This window comes from Eublepharis macularius, chromosome 5 (genome assembly GCF_028583425.1).
Source record: "Eublepharis macularius isolate TG4126 chromosome 5, MPM_Emac_v1.0, whole genome shotgun sequence".
Classification (NCBI taxonomy): domain Eukaryota; kingdom Metazoa; phylum Chordata; class Lepidosauria; order Squamata; family Eublepharidae; genus Eublepharis; species Eublepharis macularius.
Window position 1 is genome coordinate 167,622,143 of NC_072794.1, and position 23,934 is coordinate 167,646,076.

Consider the following 23,934-nt stretch of genomic DNA (forward strand, 5'->3'; position numbering starts at 1 on the left):
TCACAATTGGATAATACATTGCAAAAGCCATCAAAGGACAGCTATCATACATCTGAGAAAGTGCTCTAAGGTCATTTCCACACACATTGGATAATGTACTTTAGCAAACCTTTGGAAATTGGGTTTGTTTCACACAAAAACCCAGTTCCAAATGATCAGTAAAGAGCATTGAAAGTGCATTATCCAACGTGTGTGGAAGCAGCCTAACCCTAATAAATCTCTAGATCTTTAGATGTCAAAAGTTATTTTTTCCTAGCCTGCATCGGTTCCCTCTTCCTTATCAATACTGTATACATGTGTAACGCAGAGACCTTCCTATAAAGGCACTTCCTTCTCCAAGCTTTTCCTGAGCTATTCTTACTTAATCTCCCATAGCTGGCACTAGGGCTGTGCATGGGTGGGGATATTCGGTATTCAAACCTGAAACGGGAAGCCTGGAGCCCCCGGAAGGTAGGTGGGGGGAGGTGGGGGGGTTTGATGTTTAAATGGCCCCGCTGCTGCTTGCAAGCGGCGGGGCCCTTTAAACAAGCCCCGAAGCTTTCCGAAGCATTTCCGAATGCTTCGGAAAGCTTTGCTTTGGTATTCCAAAGCGGGGCCAGCATGCTGGCCCTGCTTTGGGAATACTGAAGCTTTCCGAATCAGGTCCACTTCAGGTATCTTTACCCGAAGCGAAACCCAAATAGCACAGCCCTAGTTGGCGCCCTACTCTTCCCTCTGCTGATTTGTCAGTCCCCCCCCACATTTTGTACAACAGACACAACCCTCTGGGCAAGGCTATCATTTCTTCTGTTTTGTACAGCTGGCATAAATAAGTCGCAGCAGAGTCACAGAACAGGAGGGGGAGGGGATCCCTTTGGAAGTAATGTCTCTGTTTGCAACAGTTCAGAGATCTATTTTGACATCCCTTCATAACCCAAGGAGGAGTCACCCTAACTCCACAGCAAACAGTCTGGCAGGTTTGCAAGCACACAGAAAGACAAGTCGTTCTGCTTTTCCAAAAGGAATGTTTTATTGACAAAAGTTTTCCCCAACAGTCACCAGTACAGGAGAAACAGTTAAGTCTCTCTTCCAGCAGTCTCCTGCGTCGCTGACATTGTCTCCTCCCTTTCCAACACGGCTGACTACCTTACCTCTAAACAAACCCTGGCAAATGACACTCTCACCCGCTGTGGATTTTCCCCAATGTAGTTTCCACCCACCAGCACTGGATAGGATGTGGAGCAAATCTCACAGTCAGCAACTAAGTGTGAGAACTTGCTTCTCCAAAGACTTGGGGGGCATGAAAGTCTTCTGGGGTGCCGATGGCCTTGAAACGGCTTCATTTGATATGTATGCGTTCGGTATGCAGTCGTCCCACTGAGCCTCTAAGGCACAGAAAAAGTTGGGAAGAGATTACGAAGGGGCATTTCTGCCTTAGTACTAAGGAGGTCCAGATAATGAAATGGGCACGGCCTTTCTGAAACCATAGCTCCTAAGCAAAGCTGGGACTGATGGGAAGCAAGGATGCTGGGGAACACCTGTAACCAGGTCCACTGCAAACCCAAAGCATGAAAGGTAGCCAAGTTAAAATGCACAAATTTTATTTGGCTCCTGGCAGAAAAATGGTTCCAATAGGAAAGGAGACAACGGATCTTCCCAAACGAATGTGCCTAGCTAGGCATTTCTGGCACTAATCAGATTAAACTGGCAGTTGTCTTCATCAGCGTCGAAAGGGACAAGAGGCCTAAGCTGACGGGCGAGAAGCAAGTTCCACACGCTCAGGAGAGAGAGGGAGAGACACGGACAGAGCAGGTGTGCGCACAACTGAAATGAACACAAGACCCAGCACATCTGCATGCGGTTACCACAGTAGGATGCAGAACTCCGGTGCTTCAAACCCCCACCCCCACCCCCACAAAATTCTTCACACTTCTGAGATATAAAAAAGATTATAAACAAGTAAAGCAGGTGGTGATGTAAGGCTTGCGTTTCAGCTTCAGCATCCAAAGGTAGGTTTGCCCCCCCCCCCCCCACAAATAACGATGCTAAAGCTGGTGCATTGGGAAGTCCACTGCATTCCAAAAAAATAAAGATTCTGAGATTCATTAAAGCTAGAAGAGTCAATGTAGGAAGCTAGGCAGTTGCTAAATTGAGGATTCCTTTTCGGAAGCCCCGCAGGGGGAAAAAAAAGCGTATCTACCTACCCACCCCCATCCCAGTTATATGCATCTATCTTAAAATGGGGATTGGAAATCTCCAGAGCTTTCCTGGATGCCCCTCAACTGCATATCAAGAGGAGAAGCCGCAACAGCTGAAAGCCTGTCACTATATAACTGGGGACGGAGCCCAAGAGCCGAGCCCCTGAGCCTCTTGTTCAGCTACTCCATTCCACAGCTACCTTTCCCCACACTGCTTGAAGAAATAAAATTTTGCCTGCCCGTAGAGGGTGCAGGGAGGGGAGTGGGAAATGATGCAGGCCTCTGATGCCAAAAACTGTAGAACCCCCACGTGGCCGTGCTGCCCTTTTTAAAGAGAGCACCTTGCAGTGCGTTCTACCAAGAAACCTTTAGTGTAAAATATATAGTGTACAAAAACTGCGTAGTCACTTTATTGGACCTGAAGAATCCAGCAGCAAAAAATGTCTACATAAGATGGATGAATCTCTCTCTTCGGAGTAGGACCAGAGGCCCACTTTTGCGTTTTGTTTTTGTGTGTGTCTCGCATGTTTCAGAAGAGCAAGGGGCAGGGCTCTGGCAGTTGGGCGCCGCTATGCTGTAGGCCTTAGAAAGGAGCGTTGTCCTGGGAGGGCTTGTCACCGGATGCCGACGGGGAGTGCAGCTCATCAGCGCTGTTCTCTCTGCTGCCCACCACTTTGGACTGTGCAAAAATAAAGGTAAAGGAAGAGAGGAAGGATGAACGGAACTGAGGTTATCCGCACTCTTTGTTTATACAAGTAACTCATTGAAGTTTGATAAGTGCAACCCCACTCCTGCTCACCCAACCCTGGTCCGTTTAAGAGCATAGCCTGGCATTGTTCTCATCCTTGCCCTGTCTAGCACAAGCCAGCCAGACATCTATCCGTCTATATTGTAAATGATTAGCTATAATGTTTAGGCTTTGTATAATATTTATGACTGATGGGTTGATCTTATTTATAGTCCATAGAGTCTAGCCCAAGATGAAGAAAAACCGAAACGGGAATTGGGAATAGCAAGCTGAAGCCCGTCGGCTAGGTGTCTTTGGACACGTCCTACTTCCATCTTTGGACATTTGGACAGTTTCCACGCATAGGCGGAACGTTTCCATCCGTTTGCACTCTCCCACCACCAGAATATTAATTATATATAGGAATATATTTATTGTTCATCCAATAGACTACCTCTTCCTGTATATATATGCACTTTAAATTCTGTTGGATATGTATTTGCACTTTTGCACTTTTGATATAATATAATAATTTATATCAATATTGATTGTTTGATTTTTCGTGACCCTGGTTGTTGTGCTGTTGAGTTGTCCGTGTAGCCAGGGGGTTCCCTTTGTTGTTTTGCACTATAAACAGAGGAGTGCAGAAAGGTTCAGTCAAGGTAGGGGAGAGTCCTGGGAAGAATTCCATTTCTAGGCTGTATGGAAAACACTATGGAAGACCGATCAAGATGGGTAGCCGTGTTAGTCTGTCTGTAGCAATGGAAAAGGGCAAGAGTCCAGTAGCGCCTATAAAACTAACAAAGTTTGTGGCAGGGTAGGAGCTTTGGTGAGTCACAGCTCACTTCTTCAGATAACAGCTAGAATGGGAGTCTATCTGTCCTTATATCTTGGGAGAGTGGAGCGATTTCAGTGGGGAAACATTTTAACCTTCCAGGATATTCAGCTGCTGACCTAAAAGTAGCAGTTATCCTGCAGTGAAATTTTTAAGAGATTAGGGAGAGACCACTGAATTGCAACTGATAACGAAGCTCAAGACAATGCATTCACCTGGACTGAATCGAGACCTAGGCTTCCTCTCTTATTCTCTTATTACCAATGCTGATTTCTACGCACCCACTACCCCTCTGCGTACCCCACCTTATCCAAGCATGCCTGCCATTGTCATTCACTGGCTATTGTCATTTGGCATCTGAAATCACTCCGGTCTCTAAGATATAAGGACAGATGGACTCACATTCTAGCTGTATTTCAAGAAGTGAGCTGTGACTCACGAAAGCTCATACCCTACCACAAATTATGTTAGTCTTATAGGTGCTACTGGACTTTCTGCTCTTTTCTGCTACTATGGAAGGAATTCCCTCATGGGCAAAAGGATGTAAAAGTGGTCTGTCCGATATACCTTCTTTGCCAGGTCACAGCAGAGGGGAGCAAGGGGGTAAAATTCAATTCTCTATCCCGCAGTTCACATATGCATTTTGTCAAATTATTACTGGTTCAGTCCCCAAGTGGAAACAGCTGGTCACTGTGAAAGGCTCTGAGGTTTCCACCTGACTGTATAGGGATTCCTTCCCCTGAGGATACAGACAAGACACCTGCAGCCCCCCCTCCCCTGATCCATGTCCCTCGTGCAATGCCAAATTAAGAGAGGGCGAGCTCAATAACTTAGTAGTGAGACCTTTATTAAAAGAAGCCATCTCTCAACAGGCCAACAGCTGTTCAAATTGGTCATGTCTCAAATTTGCCAAGTTTGAGCGAAGATTTGGCAAGAATGGTGGCCCAGCAACTCCACGTTTCCTGGGATGAAATTAAACACCTTGATCCTTTTCACGCTGGATACAGACTTTGTCACACGGGGCATAAACTGCTTTGGTTGACCTATGCCAGCCTACTGACGTGGGCACATGTCCCTGTTGGTTCTTTAAGAGATTAGGAACACAGTACCACCAGTACGTGGAGGACTCGCGATTATCTTTCCATCGAAATCCAGCTGCCTTCTTCCAGCGCAGGCGGGTTCACCAGCCATGGCCATTGCAAAAGAAAGCTAGTCTGGCCCCAGCCCCACAGTCTGCGAAACACCCAAACTATACTACTACTATATCACACTTTTAAATGGGGCTGCCCTTTAAGGCTGTTTGGAAGCTTCAGCCAGCACCAGACACAAAGCAAGGGTCCGTACTGGAACTGATCGCAACGAACATGTAAAACCTGTTCCGTTTCAGCTGCGGCCGCTCCCAGTTTGCTTCCGGGCTCAATTCCAGGCACTGGTCTTGACCTTTAAAGCCCTAAATGGCTTGAGTCCATGCTATCTGCTCTTCCCATGACAACCTTTCCAAGATTCGAGATTGCTGAATGCCTTCCTGAGCTAAGATTGGCAGGAACTTGGAAGTATCTTTCAAGCTGCAACCCCAGATTATGCAGCTCCCTGCCTCAGGAGATAAAGCTCGTGCTCTCTTTCAAGGTCTCCTGGAGACAGCGTGAGACATTCCTGTTGCAAAAGGCCCCTGTGCCACCTGACGGAGCTTGTGGTCTCTTACTGTATCCGGTGGATGATTTTGTAGTCATGTTTTACGCTTGCTGTGAGCTGCTCTGGGGGGGGCTGAATGTGGCAGAGCAATGCCCTAAAAAATAACCTGCGATGTACACTGCTGGTGCGCATCTCAGAGTTTTTCCAGACCCAACTGAACTGGCTGGGTTTGTCATTTGACATGGGTGGCGACTCACATCTCCATCCAGGGTCATTATGTTACTGCTGCCAACCAGCTGTTCATGACAAAGGCTGGGATTATGGACCTCTGTAGCTATGAACAGCAGCCTGAATAGCCTAGACTAGGAGCCAAGCTACAAGTGACTTTTTTCACATGGAGAACACTTGATTGTTTTTGCAAGTTTTCCTGGGAACTGAAGTCCGAGTGTCCTTCCCCTCTCTGTTAGAATTGCTGCCTGAAGAGCCAGAGAAAGCCGGCGGCGGCAGCAGCTTTTGCAAATTGTTCCTCCAGTCACAAGCCTGCTGCTCTGGAGAAAGCCGCCGTGTCGGTGAAGCTCCCTGGGAGCAGGACGCCCAGGGAGAAAGTAGCAGCTGCCCACCCCCAAACGATCGTTGAGAGCCCTCTTGTCCAGCAGGCTTGTGACTGGAGGAACAATTTGCAAAAGCTGCTGCCACCGCTGGAGCTTCACCAACATGGCAGCTTTCTCCAGAGCAGTTCCCCGGGAGCAAGATGCCCAGGGAGAAAGTAGCAGCTGCCTGTCCCCAAATGATGGTTGAGAGCAGGCTTGTGACTGGAGGAATGATTTGCAAAAGCTGCCGCCGCCGCCGGCTTTCTCTGGCTCTTCAGACAGCAATTCTAACAGAGGGGAAGGAAACTTGGACTTCAGTTCCCAGGAAAACTTGCAAAAACAATCAAGTGTTGGTTGTTGGGGGTTTTCCGGGCTGTATTGCCGTGGTCTTGGCATTGTAGTTCCTGACGTTTCGCCAGCAGCTGTGGCTGGCATCTTCAGAGGTGTAGCACCAAAAGACAGAGATCTCTCAGTGTCACAGTGTGGAAAAGATGTAGGTCATTTGTATCTACTCAGGAGGGGTGGGGTTGAGCTGAGTCATTCTGTAAGAGTTTCCCAGGGTGTGGAATGCTAATGGCGGGAGGCTTCACTGTATCCTGAGGAGGTTCTTTTGCATATGGATTGGTGCTTGATGTGCTAATCTTCTCTGCAGGGCTATTGTCGGGTGTGGAGTGTTTTGTTGGCCTGGTGTTTTTCAGAACTGGAGCCCATGCTCTGTTCATTCTTAAGGTTTCTTCTTTCCTGTTGAAGTTTTGCTTATGCTTGTGAATTTCAATGGCTTCCCTGTGCAGTCTGACAAAGTAGTTGGAAGTGTTGTCCAGTATTTTGGTGTCCTGGAATAAGATACTGTGCCCTGTTTGAGTTAGGCTATGTTCAGCCACTGCTGATTTTTCAGGCTGTCCAAGTCTGCAGTGTCTCTCATGTTCTTTTAGCATTCCACACCCTGGGAAACTCTTACAGAATGACTCAGCTCAACCCCACCCCTCCTGAGTAGATACAAATGACCTACATCTTTTCCACACTGTGACACTGAGAGATCTCTGTCTTTTGGTGCTACACCTCTGAAGATGCCAGCCACAGCTGCTGGCGAAACGTCAGGAACTACAATGCCAAGACCACGGCAATACAGCCCGGAAAACCCCCAACAACCATCGTTCTCCGGCCGTGAAAGCCTTCGACAATAAATCAAGTGTTCTCCACGTGAAAAAAGTCACTTGTAGCTTGGCTCTAGCTTGAGCTTGTCAGAGCTTGTAAGTTAAGCAGGGTTGGCCTTGGTTAGTACTTAGATGGAGACCACCAAGGAAGACTGGAGTTGCTACGTAGAAGCCGGCAAGGAGAAACCACCTTTGCTCATCTCTTGCCTTGAAAACCCCATGAGGGATCGCCGTGAGTTGGCTACAACGAGAGGACAATTTAAAACGTATGTCTGAAACACAAACCTGCATTTTAAACCAAAACCAAGAAAATCAGTCTTGAGCTTAACAATAGATCATGAGGAATACTAGGTGGGGGGAGGGAATAGAGAGGGCAGGTTCCAGGGTGGAGGGCCCACTGAATTCCCTTTCTAGCGTTCTGTAGCTGCCTTTGAACTTTTGTTTCGTTTGCCTGAATGCAGGCTCTGCATTACACTGTAGAGTAGACGAAGAGATCTGGGACGGGGCTCTGAAGGTTTTTGTGTTGCTCTTGGTGTCACAAGAACAGTGTCTCCTACTTAGGTCTCAGAATACAACGTAAAGAGGAGGAGTGTAGCTGTGAACCCAGCTACAGCAACAAGAGTCTATCCCGCCTTCCACTACCAACAGGGAATGACCCAGGATCTTGATGCAGGCTGCTTACCCTACAGCTGCTTCCAATATAATCACCACTCCTGTCTCTGCCCAAGATGGTATTAGGCAGTCTAACGGAAATAAAAGATAAAGGTAGTCCCCTGTGCAAGCACCGAGTCATTACTGACCCATAGGGGGACGTCGCCTCATGACGTTTTCTTGGCAGACTTTTTACGGGGTGGTTTGCCGTTGCCTTCCCCAGTCATCTACACTTTACCCCCAGGAAACTGGATACTCATCGTACCGACCTCAGAAGGATGGAAGGCTGAGTCAACCTTGAGCCGGCTACCTGAACCCGGCTTCCGCCAGGAATGAACTCAAGTTGTGAGCAGAGCTTGGGCTGCACTACTGCAGCTTACTGCTCCGCACCATGGGGCTCTTCTAATGGAAATACACATCTCCTATATATGAAGAAAGGTTACCTTGATGGTTCCAACACGGTCTTCGAAAGACTTGAAGGTGGCGGAGTTCCTTTAAAAAGAGAGAGGTGAGAGTCAAAACCAGAGAGATTACAAAGGGCAGCAGCGTGATAAATATCTGTGCTCAGAATTTGTTAGAGAGACAGATTTACAATGAAGAACGCTGAGTGTGTTCAACAGACAATTCTGGAAGGCTTAAGTCCGGCCACAACTGCAGCAAACTGTTTTTACTCTTGCTGTCACCTACCCCTTTCAGAAAAAAATTAAAGTACGAAATCCCAATGGAAATAAGCATGACAAAACTGTGGCTATTTAAAGAGTTTGACTTTAGGATCTGATACCCTCCTTTCCATCCAAAAAGAAATGGAACACACAAAACACAACTCAAAGCCCTGAAATGTTAAAATACCAAGTGACTCAACTGGTAAAAACCACCCAGTATTTTCAGTTAAAGAAATGGGTAAACTTACCTCCTTAATTTTCTAATCTGAACTAAAAAGGCTGGTTAAAAATGAGATGCTAGGTAAAGTGGTAAACTTTGCATGGTCTGGCAGAACATCTTCACTGAGGGATACTGCACTCACAAAAAAGGCTTTACAAAGTTTCACAAAACTAAACTGAAAGGCACAGCTGCAATCTACCTCCGGGTGCGATCAGCTGGCAGGCATAAGGAGCATTAACTGACGGCTCTGCCAGCCTTGCCATTAGTCACTCACTCAAGGGTGGCAACCATTCATTCGGGGCAGGCAGCGTGCCTGACCCATTGCTGAGGTCACACCCAGCTAAATGCTGTTGACCTTCTCAGTGAGCGAATGGATTCTTGATTCTATGCAAGTTTGAACCGGGTGAAAATTTAGTTTTAGGTAATTGTTAACGCATTTATGCACCTCCTGAGCATTTCAGGAAACCAGGTGCGTAAAAATATAAGAACACGTTGATCAAATTAACAGTAACACAACAAATATTTTAAAAACCCTAAAAGCGGCCTGTTTATTTTTGTGATGCCTTTCAGGTATATCTTTCCACAAGAAAGGTTTTGTAACACACATATATGACCCTGCATTAAAGTAGCTTATAAGATTCTTTTATGCAAAGCTGCAGACTCAATGGGACCATAATTTCCAGAGTTCCCAACAGTCAATGCCAGTCACTGTATTCTTGTGACAGGCAAAGTAGCAGTACAGCATAAAGACCAATCCCTTATAAACGGACTGAATCAGATTATAAACCCAAATGTTCGAAAGTCCTTTCCAGAAAAAAAAAACCCTGCTGTTAGGAAATTTGGCATAGCTGAAACATTTTTCTAGCCAAATTCACAAAACCCACGGGAAGACAGATATCTGACCGTGATCCCGACTACTCTCCTGTTGAACTTGAGCAAAAATTTCATTTTAATCCCAACATTAATTTTGCAACTCCTCACAGCAGAGTTAGCAGAAACCAAGCCGCCCTTCCAGAGAGGCGGGCTTGGCAAGCGAGGCGCGGCTCTTGCTACGTTACCTCATGGCTGGCATACTTATCGAGTGGCGGATGGAGTAGCTGCTACTCGGAAGCATTAAGAGGAGAGAGGAGGAAGAGTTAAAAGCAGTTCTTTAAAAACATGCAGGAAAGCAGCACATCGGGTTATTCTTTTTGTGGCCATCCGCACAACTGCCGAGCGCTTTCAGCACGTGTCGGGCTGATTCGGGGAGTGCAGATTTCACATGCCACTTTAATCTAGCACTTGAAAACACGCAGCTAAAGCAACGTTTTACTGTTAGGGGCTTCGCAGCATCGGTACCACCTCGTTAAGGGTTTTCCCTCCTTTCCACCTCCTAAAACCAGGAGAACCCACACGCAGCATGCATGCATGTCAACAGAACCACACTGGGCCATTCTGCTTGGAACGAGGGTCCAGATCTCCAATGAGAAACTGAGGCACTGCTGGGGGAAGAAGGGCAGGAGATGGCAACAGGCACACTTATGCCAGTCACCCCCTCCCAGACCTGCACAGGCAGCCAAAGGCAAGGCAAATCCCTTCAAGATGTGCGGCTGGGGCTTTGCTTGCTTTGAGCCAAGCCTGCCTAAATACAACCCTTGTGACCCGACCCGCCCACCATTTTGTATGTTTGTGCACTAACACTGTTAACTTTGGCCCAATAGATTGCCTACCTCGATCTCAAAGCATCAGCTTATTACGATCTCAGAGCATCAGCTTATTAATATTGACAGGACAGGATATATTGTTAGTTCCATGTATTCAAGATCCTTTATAAAGTACACGTGCTTAGGTCCCTGCCCCAAGACACCTACAATCTGAGTTTCCACGCAACACTACATCAGCTTTAGGCTGATCCTGCACTGGGCAGGGGGTTGGACTAGATGGTCTGTATGGCCCCTTCCATCTCTATGATTCTATGATTTTATGGAGGGGGGGCAGAGGCCTTTACTGAAGATAGTATTTAGGCTCAGCTGCTCACTGGAGCAGGAAACACTGGCTGTGCTGTTGCAGAGTTAAAAACTGCGCCAGGGAAGGGGGAGAGACTGAAATTCAGCCGGAGGAAGCAATATTTTCTGGCTCCTGAGCCAAGAGCCAAGCCTCCCGATGGGGGAGGGAGAAAAAAACCCTACCCTGTTTGATTTCGGAAAAGGCTTTTCACACACTCCTCTGCCTAAGAGAGAAATCTGGCCTGCCACCAAAGTCCGGAGCCGTATTTACTCCGAGAAAGAGGCTGAACACCGCACGGGGTTGCCAATGCTGCAGACGAGAGAGTGCCAAAGTGGTCTCTCGGTGGCTTGGCCACGCTTTAACTGCCTGAGTAGCATTAATGCTGCTAGAACCATTGCTAAGTTAATAGGGGAGCGACGTGATTGGAGCAGCTCTGAGCTCCAGCCGAGGATATGCCCAGAAGCTTGCAGAGGCAAGGATCCTTCTTGTCCATTTAAAAAGGCAAAGCTGTCTTATTCTGAACCAGGCCACTAGCCCATCTATCCCAGGCCTGCCTAGCAATGACTCCCCTGCGTCAGGGACCGGAGGGGGGGGGGGGCTTTCCCCATCTGAGCTGCTGACAGAATGAAGACAGGAAAAACTGTTATCCAAAGTGCTGAGGGCACCTCAGCACCCACCTCTCTCCCAATAAGACAATAAAGAGACTATGAATGGTTATCTCATTATCAGAAGTAACTGATCTCCTTAACAGAAGCAAACTGATCTCCATATCAGAAGCAGCTGTTTGCATCTACTCCTCCCTCCCCTCTCCTCCTCTATATCTGACCAGTTTCTTCTTGCCCTCCATGCATCTGATGAAGAGAACTGTGATTCTTGAAAGCTTATGCTACAATAAAGTTGGTTAGTCTTAAAGGTGCTACTGGACTCTTTTTGTATTTGCCATTCAGGAGCACAGACAAGTGCGGGATAAAGCACTAGGTGTCTCAGTTTCCCTGCAAAAATAAAGAAAGCTTTCAGCCCTTGGGGTTTCTTAGATCCAGGAGGGAAGTAAATGCAGAGAACGCTGCTGTGTTTAAGAGCCTTTCATGACCACCTTTTTTTGGGTGACACCCATCTCTGGAAAAAAACCTCGGTAGGACCAGATTCCTCACTTTTCCTATATGCGGTCTTACCTAAAAGAATGCGAGAAGGGGTGGGCCCTGGAAGAATCCAACGGCAGCAGAGAGAAACGAAAGGAAGGGCCGGTTAGGTGCAGATCTCAAAACACATGTTCACACAACACCCAAAGAGAGAAAGAAGAGTTGCAACACTCCACACGCAGGCACACCACAGAACCCTACAAGTGAACTTTTGTTTAATACCGCACTGATAACGCTGCAATTGCTCAGAAACACAGGAGCCAAAACACACTGTGCATTTGCCAGCTTCCTGCTCATCAGCTATCCGGGAGCAACGACGATGAATTCATCTGGCTGCCTTAATCCAAGCCCCATATTATCTGACCCAAAGATCACAGGGCAGGATCCCCACCCCTCCCTGACAGATACTCCACTGGGAGAGGGGAGTGATTGAAGTTAGGGATAAGGACATGAAGGGCGCAGCAGCTTCACTTCTTCCATCATGAGTTACCACCGACTCAGCTGTACGTCTGTGCAAAAAAGCTGCCACGGATGCTGTAGATGATGGCTGAGGAACCCAGAGTACGCACGAGAAGCGCTCTCTCCACCACCCCTTCTCCAATGGAAAAAAGAGGTTAGGATCTGACATTCTGGCAAGTTATTAAATCCGTCTGGGGAAATACTGGCATGGCAGACATCAACTGCTCTGGACAGTTGTAGATCACACTAGACTGTACCAATCTGAGATCCAGCAGCAACTTTGCAACACCTCAGCTGTATTACCAAGGGACCAGCTGGAATAAGCAACAGTCAATGCCCCCCCCCCCCACACACACACACGAGCCCTGTTGCCTCAGTTTTCTTCTTCTAGCCAGATGGACGGAGCATCAGACATGCAGTGCCAGAGCTGCGAGGCGAGCTCTTGAGTTCAAAGAAACATTCAAGAGCAGTCATTACCAATTTTCGTAAGTGATAAAAATGAGAACGTGTGTGTTTTTGGTTCAATTGTGCAAAAGAAGCGAACACAAGATAATAACGGGGCTCATCAGAAGTCATATCAAGGATGGCACGGAGTCGTTTTTCGCTGCCCCAGAAGGTCGGACCAGAACCAACAGGTTGAGATTAGATCAAAAGAGTTTTCAGTTAAACGTTAGGATGAACTCCCAGAAAGTTAGAGCAGTCCTTCAGTGGAACAGGCTTCCTCGTGAGGTGGTGGGCTCTCCTTCTTTGGAGGTTTTTAAGCAGAGGCTAGACGGCCACCTGACAGCAAGGCCGATTCTGTGAACCTGGGCGGATCATGAGGGGGAGGGCAGAATGGGTTACATCAGTGCTTAGTTCTCGTGGCCCCTTCTTACATGCCCAGGGTAAGGCCGATCGCCACCTTGGGGGCAGGGAGCAATTTCCCCCAGGCCAGTTTGGCCAGAGATCTTGACGGTGTTTTGCCATCTTCTGGGCATGGAACAAGGGTCGCTGGGTGTGTGTGGGGGAAGGGAAAGTAGTTGTGCAGGGGGTTGGACTAGATGACCCCGGAGGTCCCTTCCAACCCTATGATTCTAAGTAGACATTGCTCCCCATTTTCCAGAGGATGCCCTCCTACTGTGGTCTTAGCAGCCTGTCAGAATTGGCCGATTCTATACTTTCAAAAAACAAAACAAAACCCTACACAGAAACATCCTCTACTGGGAATGTTACAGTTTGCTATCAAAAGCCAAAATATTTAGGTACTGTTGAAAAGATCTAGACAATTCAAGAAGGCCTCAAGACTATCTAGTAGGTGACTGTAACTCTAAAGAGCCGGTAGAGATGAAATGAAGACACCTCCATTTACATCGTGAGTTACCGGCACTTAAACTGCAAAACCTTTTCTTCCATAAGGAAACTTCAAAAACACGCCAGCAAAATAAAGGGATGCATTTAGCTTAATGGGAAAAGGGTGAAGACAAGATAGTGGAGCCTCAAAGATCACACAGATCCCCCCCGCCCCGCTCAATGGAAAGAAGTTCACCACAAAACATACATTTCCACTCCTTTTTAGTCTCTGATCACATAAGTCACGCCTGCTAAAAAGAGTGTGCCTTTCATTTGGAAGGGGGAGAACTATAAGAAAAGCCCTTTATGGAGGGCCAAGCTAGACAAGAGGGGAAGGCATGGCTGTTGAAGAAAGGACAGTTTCTGCACGGCCACTTCTCTAGCTGCCACTGGCCGAGGCTGGGAAACTTAATACGAAGGCATTCTATTGTGCAAGGAGACAGACTTGGAAGAGGAGGAGGCGGCAGCAGGCACACCCTCCCCACACTGTGTAGTTTTGCACTGGTTTCTACCCAATACTTCAGAAGCGCTCCTTTGTAAGAATTTGGATGGAAAACAAGTCCCCTTTGAGGATAAGCAATCAGAATGCAACAGGAATACAAGAGGTGGCCCAGAATTGCCTGCCGTTTCTGATTCACAAGTTCCATTCCTGCACTTTCCACGCAGTTCTGCGAGCTTATGCTTCTCCGAAAAGGCCACCATTTGAGGCACAAGGTCTGACGCTCTAGTCTGGTTTTGTTCTTAAAAGCCATCTAGTTCACGTCTCTGCGTGCCATTCATAGCGCTACTAGCGATTTTTGTCAACATCCACTTCAGGAAATACACTGTGCCAAGGTAAAGTTGTTTTCGAGTTCTGGATTGCTAGGAAATGGAAATAAGAGGCTGTATGTATACAAGCCAGATTCTAGGAAAGACTGACATTAGAGCACACAAATGAATTATCCGGCATCATTTCAGTATGCCTGTTACTTAGGAACAAACATGCCTGTTGGTAATATGAGAATATGAAGTTTTTCAGCAATGCCTGAATGCCCTTAAATGCTATTATGCGATCAGAGTTTGTGCTTACCAACCAGATATTCCCAGCCACAGAGGGAAGGGAGAATTCCTGGAAAGAATCAGGGTTGCAATGAATTAAGGACTCAACTCTACTTTGCCATATTAAGGATTTTTACAGCGAGGCAGCTGAGGAACATAGCACCAGCAATACAAAACAGTTTTCCATTGGAGTAAGAGTTCAAAATGGGGGGGGGGGGAAGAGAAATTTGTGCCATGCTGCACAGATAAATGCTGTTCTCTTTTTGCTACCATAACCCAAAGTACGACCTTAAAGTATGACATCTTCACTCCTTACCCCCGGTGACCAAGAGTGAAGGGCTTTCTTGGCAAAGGAACCATGTCATAATTATTCAGGATTCCATAGCTTAAGACACGCTGCATCTTCAAAACCAGTTAATACTGAGCTTCAAGTCTGCTTTCAGACTAGTATCACAGCTGGAAAAAAACCCACACCTAGCAGTACAGTTGGCGCTGTTCAATTCTAGAGGAACACCTACAGCATCCCACAGATTAAAACATAATACACAATTTGACTTGATCCCCAAACCTGAAGCCTCCAAAGAGTTTCGAAGGCAGCTCAATATCAAGGAAACTCTGAGCACATTAATAACACAGGAGGTTCATGGCCTGATTCTTACATAACTCATGCTGAATAAACTCCAGTCTTCTGGCCAGTTGGGAAAAAAAAAACTGTGGTCAGCTTTCCAAACAAACAAAGTATGAAAGCCGTTAATTGAATTTATGCCAGAGTGGGAGATGCATGCCATTTCAAAGCCTATTAAGCAAGCAACAGAATTCAATTCTAACCCATTGTGATCCATTACTTTTGTAACTAACAATACTGCACAAACCTAAGTGCTTGGGAACAGTATTCAAGAGATCCAGCAGGCTTTAATTTTTTTAAAAAACAAGCAGAGTAGACAATTACGTGTGTTTATAATGCCACACTCTATGAGACTCCCAGAAACAATTACTAAAATCATTTTTAGATGCTATATTGATAATCCAGGCCACGCGATGTTTCTCAGTAAGTGTGTAAGGACCCCATCTTGTCCTGGAAAGCCAGTGTCTGCCTTTTCAATCAAATAGCAGCATGACGTGAATTGTAAAAACCAAGCCAGCCCTCGTATATGGCATTCTAGCTTCGAAGAACATTTGATAATGCTGAAGTAACTGGAAGCCGAACCGACCATCTCAGCAAAAGCCAGTTGGGTGTGGTGGTTAAGAGCGGCAGGACTCTAATCTGAAGAACCGAGTTTGGTTCCCCACTCTTCCGCTTGAAGCCAGCTGGGTGACCTTGGGCCAGTCACAGCTCTCTCAGAGCGCTCGCAGCCCCACCCACCTCACAGAGCGATTGCTGTGGGATAACAACAACAGGCTTTGTAAACTGCTCTGAGTGGGCATTAAGTTGTCCTGAAGGGCAGTATATAAATGGAATGTTGTTATTGTTATTACTGTTGTTATCATCTCAGTCCTATAACTGAGGGGAAGTCATGTTACGGTGGCCTTCGACCCAAAGGGTCCATCTTGACGTGTCAAAAGCTATCGTTGCGGGGGGGGGGGGGGGTGTCACCTTTTTTTTTTGCTGCAGCGCACACCGTGGCACCATGCTCCTGCCTCTCTTTGCATGCATGCTGAAAAGAACAGCAAGAAAATGAACTCTGATCACTTAGTGGTGGAGAGGATTCTACCACGGCTCAGACTCGGAGCTTCTCCCGTGCCTGGCTTGCATTTCCTGACTGCAGTTCTTTAGGGCTGCAGCTCACGGTCCCGGCCTCAGCAACGGAGAGTCATAACTTTGCCCCCTGCTACATGTCACATGAGTCTAATGCTGTAGTGGATGCCACACTAAGCAAGCTAGATCTGGCGAGGCTGGAGACCACTGTCCTGTTATGTGAATGCAGGGTACCTCTTAGCCTCGGTTAGAGCACGCACTGCCTTCCAGGTTTGTAACTCTGCAAGCCCGAAGGAGCAAGAAGAAGGACTTTTACCTCATGTCTCCCAGTTTCCGGCTGATCACAGAACCCACATTGGAAAGGGCAGCCGAGGTCTTCTGGCCTGCCTGCGACAGCGTCTCCTGCGTCTTCTTGTAGCTAGGAAAGAAAAATAAGGGCTTGTAACGGATGAAGGCGGGATTTTGAGGGAAGGGGGCTATTTCAAGCAGCAGGGGGGGAAAGCAGCTGGAAAATGGAAAATAGTACCCCGAGTCAAAAAGAGGGCAGGCGTGTCTGACCAGGGTCTCAATGCATATCAACATCCCTGAAATCTCCTACCTGTGGGGCAATTCAGTTTTCAGAGACTGGCTCAAGTATATGAGCCTGTAGGGAAAGATATATATATATATATATATCCCTGCCACGGATGACAGCACGCTTCAGATACATTTGCTAAACCTCTGGAAGCAGCCCCGAAGACCAAGATGCATCAGTTAGTAAACTGAAAAGGCCCAAAGTCACTTAGCAGGTTTTTAAAGCCATCACAAGTCTTTTAAAACAACAGCATTAAAGGTTGTGTTTACATTTGTTCTACGCCTCCCCTACCGACTGTTGATCCTCCCTCTCCTTGCCCGGATCAAAACGAGATTATTCAGTTCCCCCCGGGGACATTTTGCTTCTCAAAAAGGCTATGCCCTTCTCTCTGCACCTATGAAAGCAACTCTTCCTGTCTCCAGGAAACGGCTAAAATAAACTTTCGATAGATGGAGGGAGGGGACTGCAGGAACTGAAAAGCAATTGGTGATATTCAATGAATCCACAGAAGAGTCGGCTTCTGCTATTTAAGGAGGAAAATATTTCCCATCAGTTACCGTTAACCTCTGCTAAATAACGACCCACTTGCTTTTAAACAGAGCAGGGGCATATCGCGTCCCCAGGATTAAGTTCTGGGACTTCTGGCCTCGCCAACCCAAAGGCTCGGATGGTGCAGTCTACTGTTTAGACCTAATCATAGTATTTCAAACTAGACCAAAAAGCGCTCTCGTTCCAAGAATGCCACAGCAAGGCTGGGCTCTAAGATATAATTAAAGCCAAGCAGCTTTGGATCTCTTCCTCCTTTTAACATCCGTCAGCATCCCATTGAGGCATCACAGCATACTAGGGTATAAATAGTAACGCCGGTGCATCGAATCTAAAACAAAAGTATGAATCTGACTTACGCTGACAACAGACCTCTCTAGCTTAGCACCATCTACTCTAATGAAATAAAGTAAGTAAATAAATAAATGACTGGAGGCAGCTCTCCGAGGGGCCATTCCCAGTCTTGCAACTTGAAGTTTCTAAACGGAAAGGACAAGGACTGAATCTGTTCCACCGCTGAGCAACAGGTTCGACCCATCTAGCACACAAATGCATAAACCCTAACTCCCCTGTGTGTCAATTTCAATCTAGATCCACCCACATTCATCTATGAAGGGTGTGTATGTCTGATTTGAAGAGCAAAATATGCCAGTAAAATAATAAAATATGCCAGTAAAATAATAAAAACAATAAAAAAAATAAATATGCCAGTAAAATAAGCCCATCCCCCCTCCTCTTCAACCTAGTCCACCTGCCGCCCACCTTGCCCCAGGCTCTCTTCCAGTGCTGGAGTCAAGAAAGGGAAAAGAGAAGTTCAGTTTGCAGCCGGTGGGAATATAAAGGCAGAAGGAAAGGACGACCCATCTCCTAGACAAAACGTTGCTTTTGTTGCTCAGTTCCAGTCTCTTACCCACACCTCGGAAAACCCAAACTGAAGAAATAGGCTTGCCTCTGCTTAATTGTCCGTAACAAGCAGGCCACAGACCAAGGATTAACCAGGACGGGTTTGCAAGGACTGGGTCTCCAACAATCTTATCAGTCCAGCATCCCGTTGCACGTAGTGGTCAAGTAGTTGCCGTGGAGAACGAAACAAATAGGGCAGAGAAGGCAAAGCTTTCCCCTGACGTTCAGAGGTTGACTGCCTCTGGATGTGGAGGCTCCCTTTTAGTCATCACCAGTTATAGTTAACTGTCGTGTGCCATTTTTCTAACCTCAAACAGGGCCCAGAAGTGACTATTTGACTACAGTGTAGGGGTGAAAAATTATACGGGCAACCTGCAAGTTCTCCCCGAGTAGGGTTGCCAGCTCCAGGTTGGGAAATTCCTGGCGATGAAGGTACGGCATCTAGGGGGGGCTGTCTTTGGGGAGGGAGCTGGTTGTCAGGCCATACAGCCCACCCTGCAAAGCAGCCATTAACTCCAGGGTCATAGATCCAGAGGAGTTAGCCGTGTTCGTTTATAGTTGCAAAACAGTAAAGAAAGTAGTAAAATAGTACAGAAATAGTAAAGCAAAATATTTGATCTATGGGTTGTCGAAGGCTTTCACGGCCGGAGAACGATGGTTGTTGTGGGTTTTCTGGGCTGTATTGCCGTGGTCTTGGCATTGTAGTTCCTGACATTTCGCCAGCAGCTGTGGCTGGCATCTTCAGAGGTGTAGCACCAAAAGACAGAGATCTCTCAGTGTCACAGTGTGGAAAAGATGTAGGTCATTTGTATCTACTCAGGAGGGGTGGGGTTGAGCTGAGTCATCCTGTAAGAGTTTCCCCGGGTGTGGAATGCTAATGGCGGGAGGCTTCACTGTATCCTGAGGAGGTTCTTTTGCATATGGATTGGTGCTTGATGTGCTAATCTTCTCTGCACGGCTATTGTCGGGTATAGAGTGTTTTGTTAGCCTGGTGTTTTTCAGAATTGGAAACCATGCTCTGTTCATTCTTAAGGTTTCTTCTTTCCTGTTGAAGTTTTGCTTATGCTTGTGAATTTCAATGGCCTGCCAACATCTTTTCCACACTGTGATACTGAGAGATCTCTGTCTTTTGGTGCTACACCTCTGAAGATGCCAGCCTCAGCTGCTGGCGAAACGTCAGGAACTACAATGTCAAGACCACGGCCATACAGCCCGGAAAACCCACAACAACCATTGATCTATGGGGTTTGGGAACCCATTATAATTCCAGGAGATCTCCAGGCTTCACCAGACCGTTATGTACATACTGATATGTACATAACAGTACAACTCTGAAATCATATATATATATATATATAATATATGACAAAAAGCAGTAAACTGGTTTTGATACACCAATGGTTCTACAGTCATTGGGTATATGAATGTTTACACTTCATGCATCTGACGAAGAGAGCTGTGGTTCTCAAAAGCTTATGCTACAGTAAAGTTGGTTAGTCTTAAAGGTGCTACGGGACTCTTTACTATTTTACACTTTGTTAATAGCTTTTGGAATAGAAATGAATTTTGTAATGAAACCAGTTTTATCATTAACGTATGGATTTCACGATTGTACTGTTATCCATACATAGGCTTTTCCCTGTGAGTCTCTTTTTTGTACACAGGTGCCCACTAGGGCACCTATGGGTTGGCAACCTTACTCCCAGCAGCACCTTTCACTCATTTCCTGAGCTTCAGCACACCTGCCAGGAGATTAACCATCTCTGCAGTCCTGAAAGCTGTTTTCTTTTTTAGTGGAGGTGCTCAGGTGTTCAAATGCACAAGGCTTCCGTCACCTGTTTGATTCAGGTTGTCCTTCCCTGTCTCAATTGTTAGGATACCCCAAGGGTCCTAGTTACTATGGCAGGCTTTCACATTGCTGCAATCAGTCGGCCTGTACATATGCCACAGCCCAGAGCCAAACCTTCCTTCCCGACAAAGCTGCACAGAACCACCTAAAGACAACAACCAACAGCTCATCCATGAACTTTTTAAACGAGGGGCTTTCAAAATTACACTGGCATACTCCTGGACACCAACCCCAAACAACACAGAAACACACCATACATGAACCAAACAGGGTAATTAAAGCCCTGCTCTCTATTCCATTGTCAAGCTGTCAGAAGTTACTTTTTGCTTTCAGCTCTGCCAAAGAACCTTGAAAATGTGCTTGCGCCTCTAAAGAACAGAGTCTGCTTACGCAGCAGAAATCAGCTAAAAGGAAGAGCACAACTTGACATCTCTTCCTTCCTCTTCGCCACCATCAGCTCCAGTCTTGGCCATTTAAACACAATCGGTTTTCTTCATTTATACCTTGCCTTTCTCCCCAATGGGGACTCAAAATGGCTCGCATCCTTCTCCACTCCTCCATTTTATCCCCACAACAACCCTGCGAAGTAAGCTAGGCTAAGAGTGTGTGCCTGGCCCAAGGTGGCCCAGCCAGCTTCCATGGAAGAGGGAGATTCGAACCTGAGTCTCCCAGATCCCCTCCTCTAACCATAACAGCAGGATGCAATGTGGGGTCTTTTAGGATGTTTTTATTACAGTCTTTGTATGATTGCTACCAGTGTTTTATTACATGTTTTTATTATATGTATTTATATGGTGTTAATCCACTCTGAGCCCTCTTGTAGGAAAAGCAGACTATAAATCAAATCAAAACAATAACAACTGTGCTTATATACCGCTCTTCTAGACAGATGAGTGCCTCACCCAGAGCGGTGAACAAGTTAGTGTTGTTATTATCCCCACAATACAGCTGGGGAGCTGGGGCTGAGAGGAGGGGCTTCCCCAAGGCCACCTACTGAGCTCATGGCAGGAGTGGGAGTCGAACCAGCAGAGTGCTGATTCGCAGCCGAACCACTTAACCACGGTGCTACAGCAGCTCTCGTGTGCTGTGCTGTGCTACCGTAGCATCCTCACTATACCATGTAATGGGGTCTTGAGTTTGCCCCGCAGAATTCTCACTCTCACAAACACACAGCCAGCACTTCTGACCACAGGGCACTTGCATTCACTAAAGCTTCAACCCCTCATGCAAAGTTACATGGAAATGGATGAGCATGTCAGGGTTAGAGTCATCCAACAGCTCTAGCGGGTTTCCAGGGTGGCCCTAACAAGTGCAGCTAAACTGATTTCCTGCTATAGTTCTCAGGCAACAAACGAGTGCAAAACTTCCGGCTTTGGAAGGAGACACCCACCTACAAAAGCTTGTGCACTCTAAGGAACAGCAAGGGATGAAAAGGCCAATTGACTGAGCAGTGAAAGTAGCAAACCTTACCATTCTTACAAGTTTTAACCAGAGCATCCCTTCCTCTAGAGTCTGAACCACAAGAAGACAGGCAGCTGGTATTTCAATGAGAGTACGAATTTAACAATCTGTGAAGATCTCAGTAAATGCTAGCAAAACGGCCATGCTGTCCCCAAATTCTACTTGCCTGTACTTCTAGTGGCAAGTACTATAAATCCAGAGTTGCTTATTGTGGCACAGGAGCAAGAAAGAGAGCCTAGTTAAGTCTGGCAGCTTTAAGTAACACCTGTCAGGAATTACTCCAACCCGCTGAACACAAGGCACGTCTTATCCCGAATCAGACCCTTGGTCCATCAGGGCCAGCGTTGTCTGCTCTGACCGGCAGCAGCTCCCCGGGGTCTCCGGCAGAGCTCCGTCCCTTCCACCTATTACCCAATTCTTTTAATGGGAGATGCCTGGAGTTGTATGCAGAAGCCCCAGGGTTCCAAGCAGATACTCTGCCGCTGAGCCACTGCCGCTCCAAAACTGGCACAGCTCTGACTATGCAGTTTCAAGGCACAACACTCTGGGCTCTCCTCCTGCGCCGATCCCTCTGAACTGAATGGGACACAAAGAGAGCAAGGCTTTCTCTTCCCCAACACTCACTCAACTGAGGCAGTTTCAGGTCGGCAGCCAGGCTTGTCTGCAGTAGAACAGCAGGATTTGAGTCCAGCGGCACCTTAAGAGACCGCACTGGGGAAATCTTGTCGGTCTCTGAGGTGCCACTGGCCTCAGATCCTTTAAGTGAGGCACGTTCAGGCTCTGCTTCTGGCAGAAGAAAGCCAGACACCTGCACGTGAGTAAAGAGAGGCAAGTACAGCTAAGCCGTTGTAACTGCTGGCTCCCAAAGTCTCAGCAGGGAGCACCAAGGACCATTAAACTCCAAGAGACGATCCTGATCACTGAGAGAATTAATTCTCAACCAGGAGTCCTCCTGAATTAACAAGATAATAATAACAACATTCGATTTATATACCGCCCTTCAGGACAACTTAACACCCACTCAGAGCGGTTTATAACGTGTGTTATTATTATCCTCACGACAATTACCCTGGGGGGTGGGTGGGGCTCAGAGAGCTCTGAGAGAGCTGTGACTGACTCAAGGTCACCCAGCTGGCTTCAAGCGGAGGAGCGAGGAATCAAACCTGGCTCTCCAGATTAGAGTCCCGCGCTCTTAACCACTACACTAAACTGGCAGTTGGTGCTCCCCAGAATAGTAGGTGGTATATTTGTCACAGCTGGTTTGAACTGAATTTACCAGCATATGCACACAGCAATGGGATTTCAATCTTATAAGCTAAGTGAATATATGCGAAATCTATACATGGTTAGTGCCGTTTTGGTTTTCTTTCATACATACTACATTGCAAATAATCCAGAGGAGTTAGCCATGTTAGTCTGTAGTAGCAAAATTGAAGAGTCCAGTAGCACCTTTAAGACTAACCAACTTTACTGTAGCATAAGCTTTCGAGAATCACTGTTCTCTTCATCAGATGCGTGGAGGGTAAGAAGAAACTGGTCAGATATATAGGTGGAGAGAGGGGGGGGAGTAGATCTGACCAGTTTCTTCTTACCCTCCACGCATCTGATGAAGAGAACTGTGATTCTCGAAAGCTTATGCTACAGCAAAGTTGGTTAGTCTTAAAGGTGCTACTGGACTCTTTTCAACATTGCAAATAACGTGAACATCTCAGCACACTTTGGGGCATCTTTGCTTCTTCACTGAATTTGGGCCCCCCTCCTCCAAACACACACTCATTTGTTCACCCAGCAATAGAGGCAGCAGTGCTTGGAACGTCCCGTAAGGATTTATCGCTAATCACTATGGGATTTAAGGAAATAAAGGCAGTTCAGTCTGTACCTACCCACCTGTATCCAGGGTTGTAACGCACTAAAAAAAAAAGGTTAAATTTCTGCAATCCCCAAAAATATATTCTACAATGTGCACAACTATACAAATTCAACACAAGCTTGCTTTGCATTGCCACGCTTCGTTCTTTTGTATATTAATCTACTCTGGTTTGTTAGACCAAGGAGGGGCAGGCACTCAAGTCATCCCCCCCCTCCCCTTGCCCAAGCCACTGCATGTACAATGCAGTTAACCCTCTGCCTTCAGAAGCCTTAGAAGCCGCTCTTGTGCGTATTTTCAGAAATCACAAGGGCCGGGAACAAAACTTCTAAGAAAATGAAAACCAAGTTGCATCGGAAGCCGAATTTCCCACCAACTGCTACATTCTGTGCTTTTCTGCCATCTCGCATAATCATAACATGGACACAGCCCTGCCCGT

At 46.7% G+C, this 23,934-nt stretch overlaps 1 protein-coding gene across 3 annotated transcripts in view; it reads right to left on the minus strand.

Moving 5' to 3' along the window:
- Positions 1 to 984: 984 nt before the first annotated feature.
- Positions 985 to 23,934, minus strand: part of TPD52L2 (TPD52 like 2) — a 35,470-nt gene continuing 12,520 nt past the window's right edge. For all 3 annotated transcript variants that reach the window (XM_054979712.1, XM_054979713.1, XM_054979711.1), the window contains 3 exons: positions 16,612 to 16,713; positions 8,210 to 8,258; positions 985 to 2,856 (listed from right to left, as the gene is read on the minus strand). In XM_054979712.1, coding sequence (XP_054835687.1) covers positions 2,761 to 2,856; positions 8,210 to 8,258; positions 16,612 to 16,713 — 247 coding nt within the window. In that variant the 3' untranslated portion in view covers positions 985 to 2,760. The remainder of the gene's footprint in view (positions 2,857 to 8,209; positions 8,259 to 16,611; positions 16,714 to 23,934) is intronic.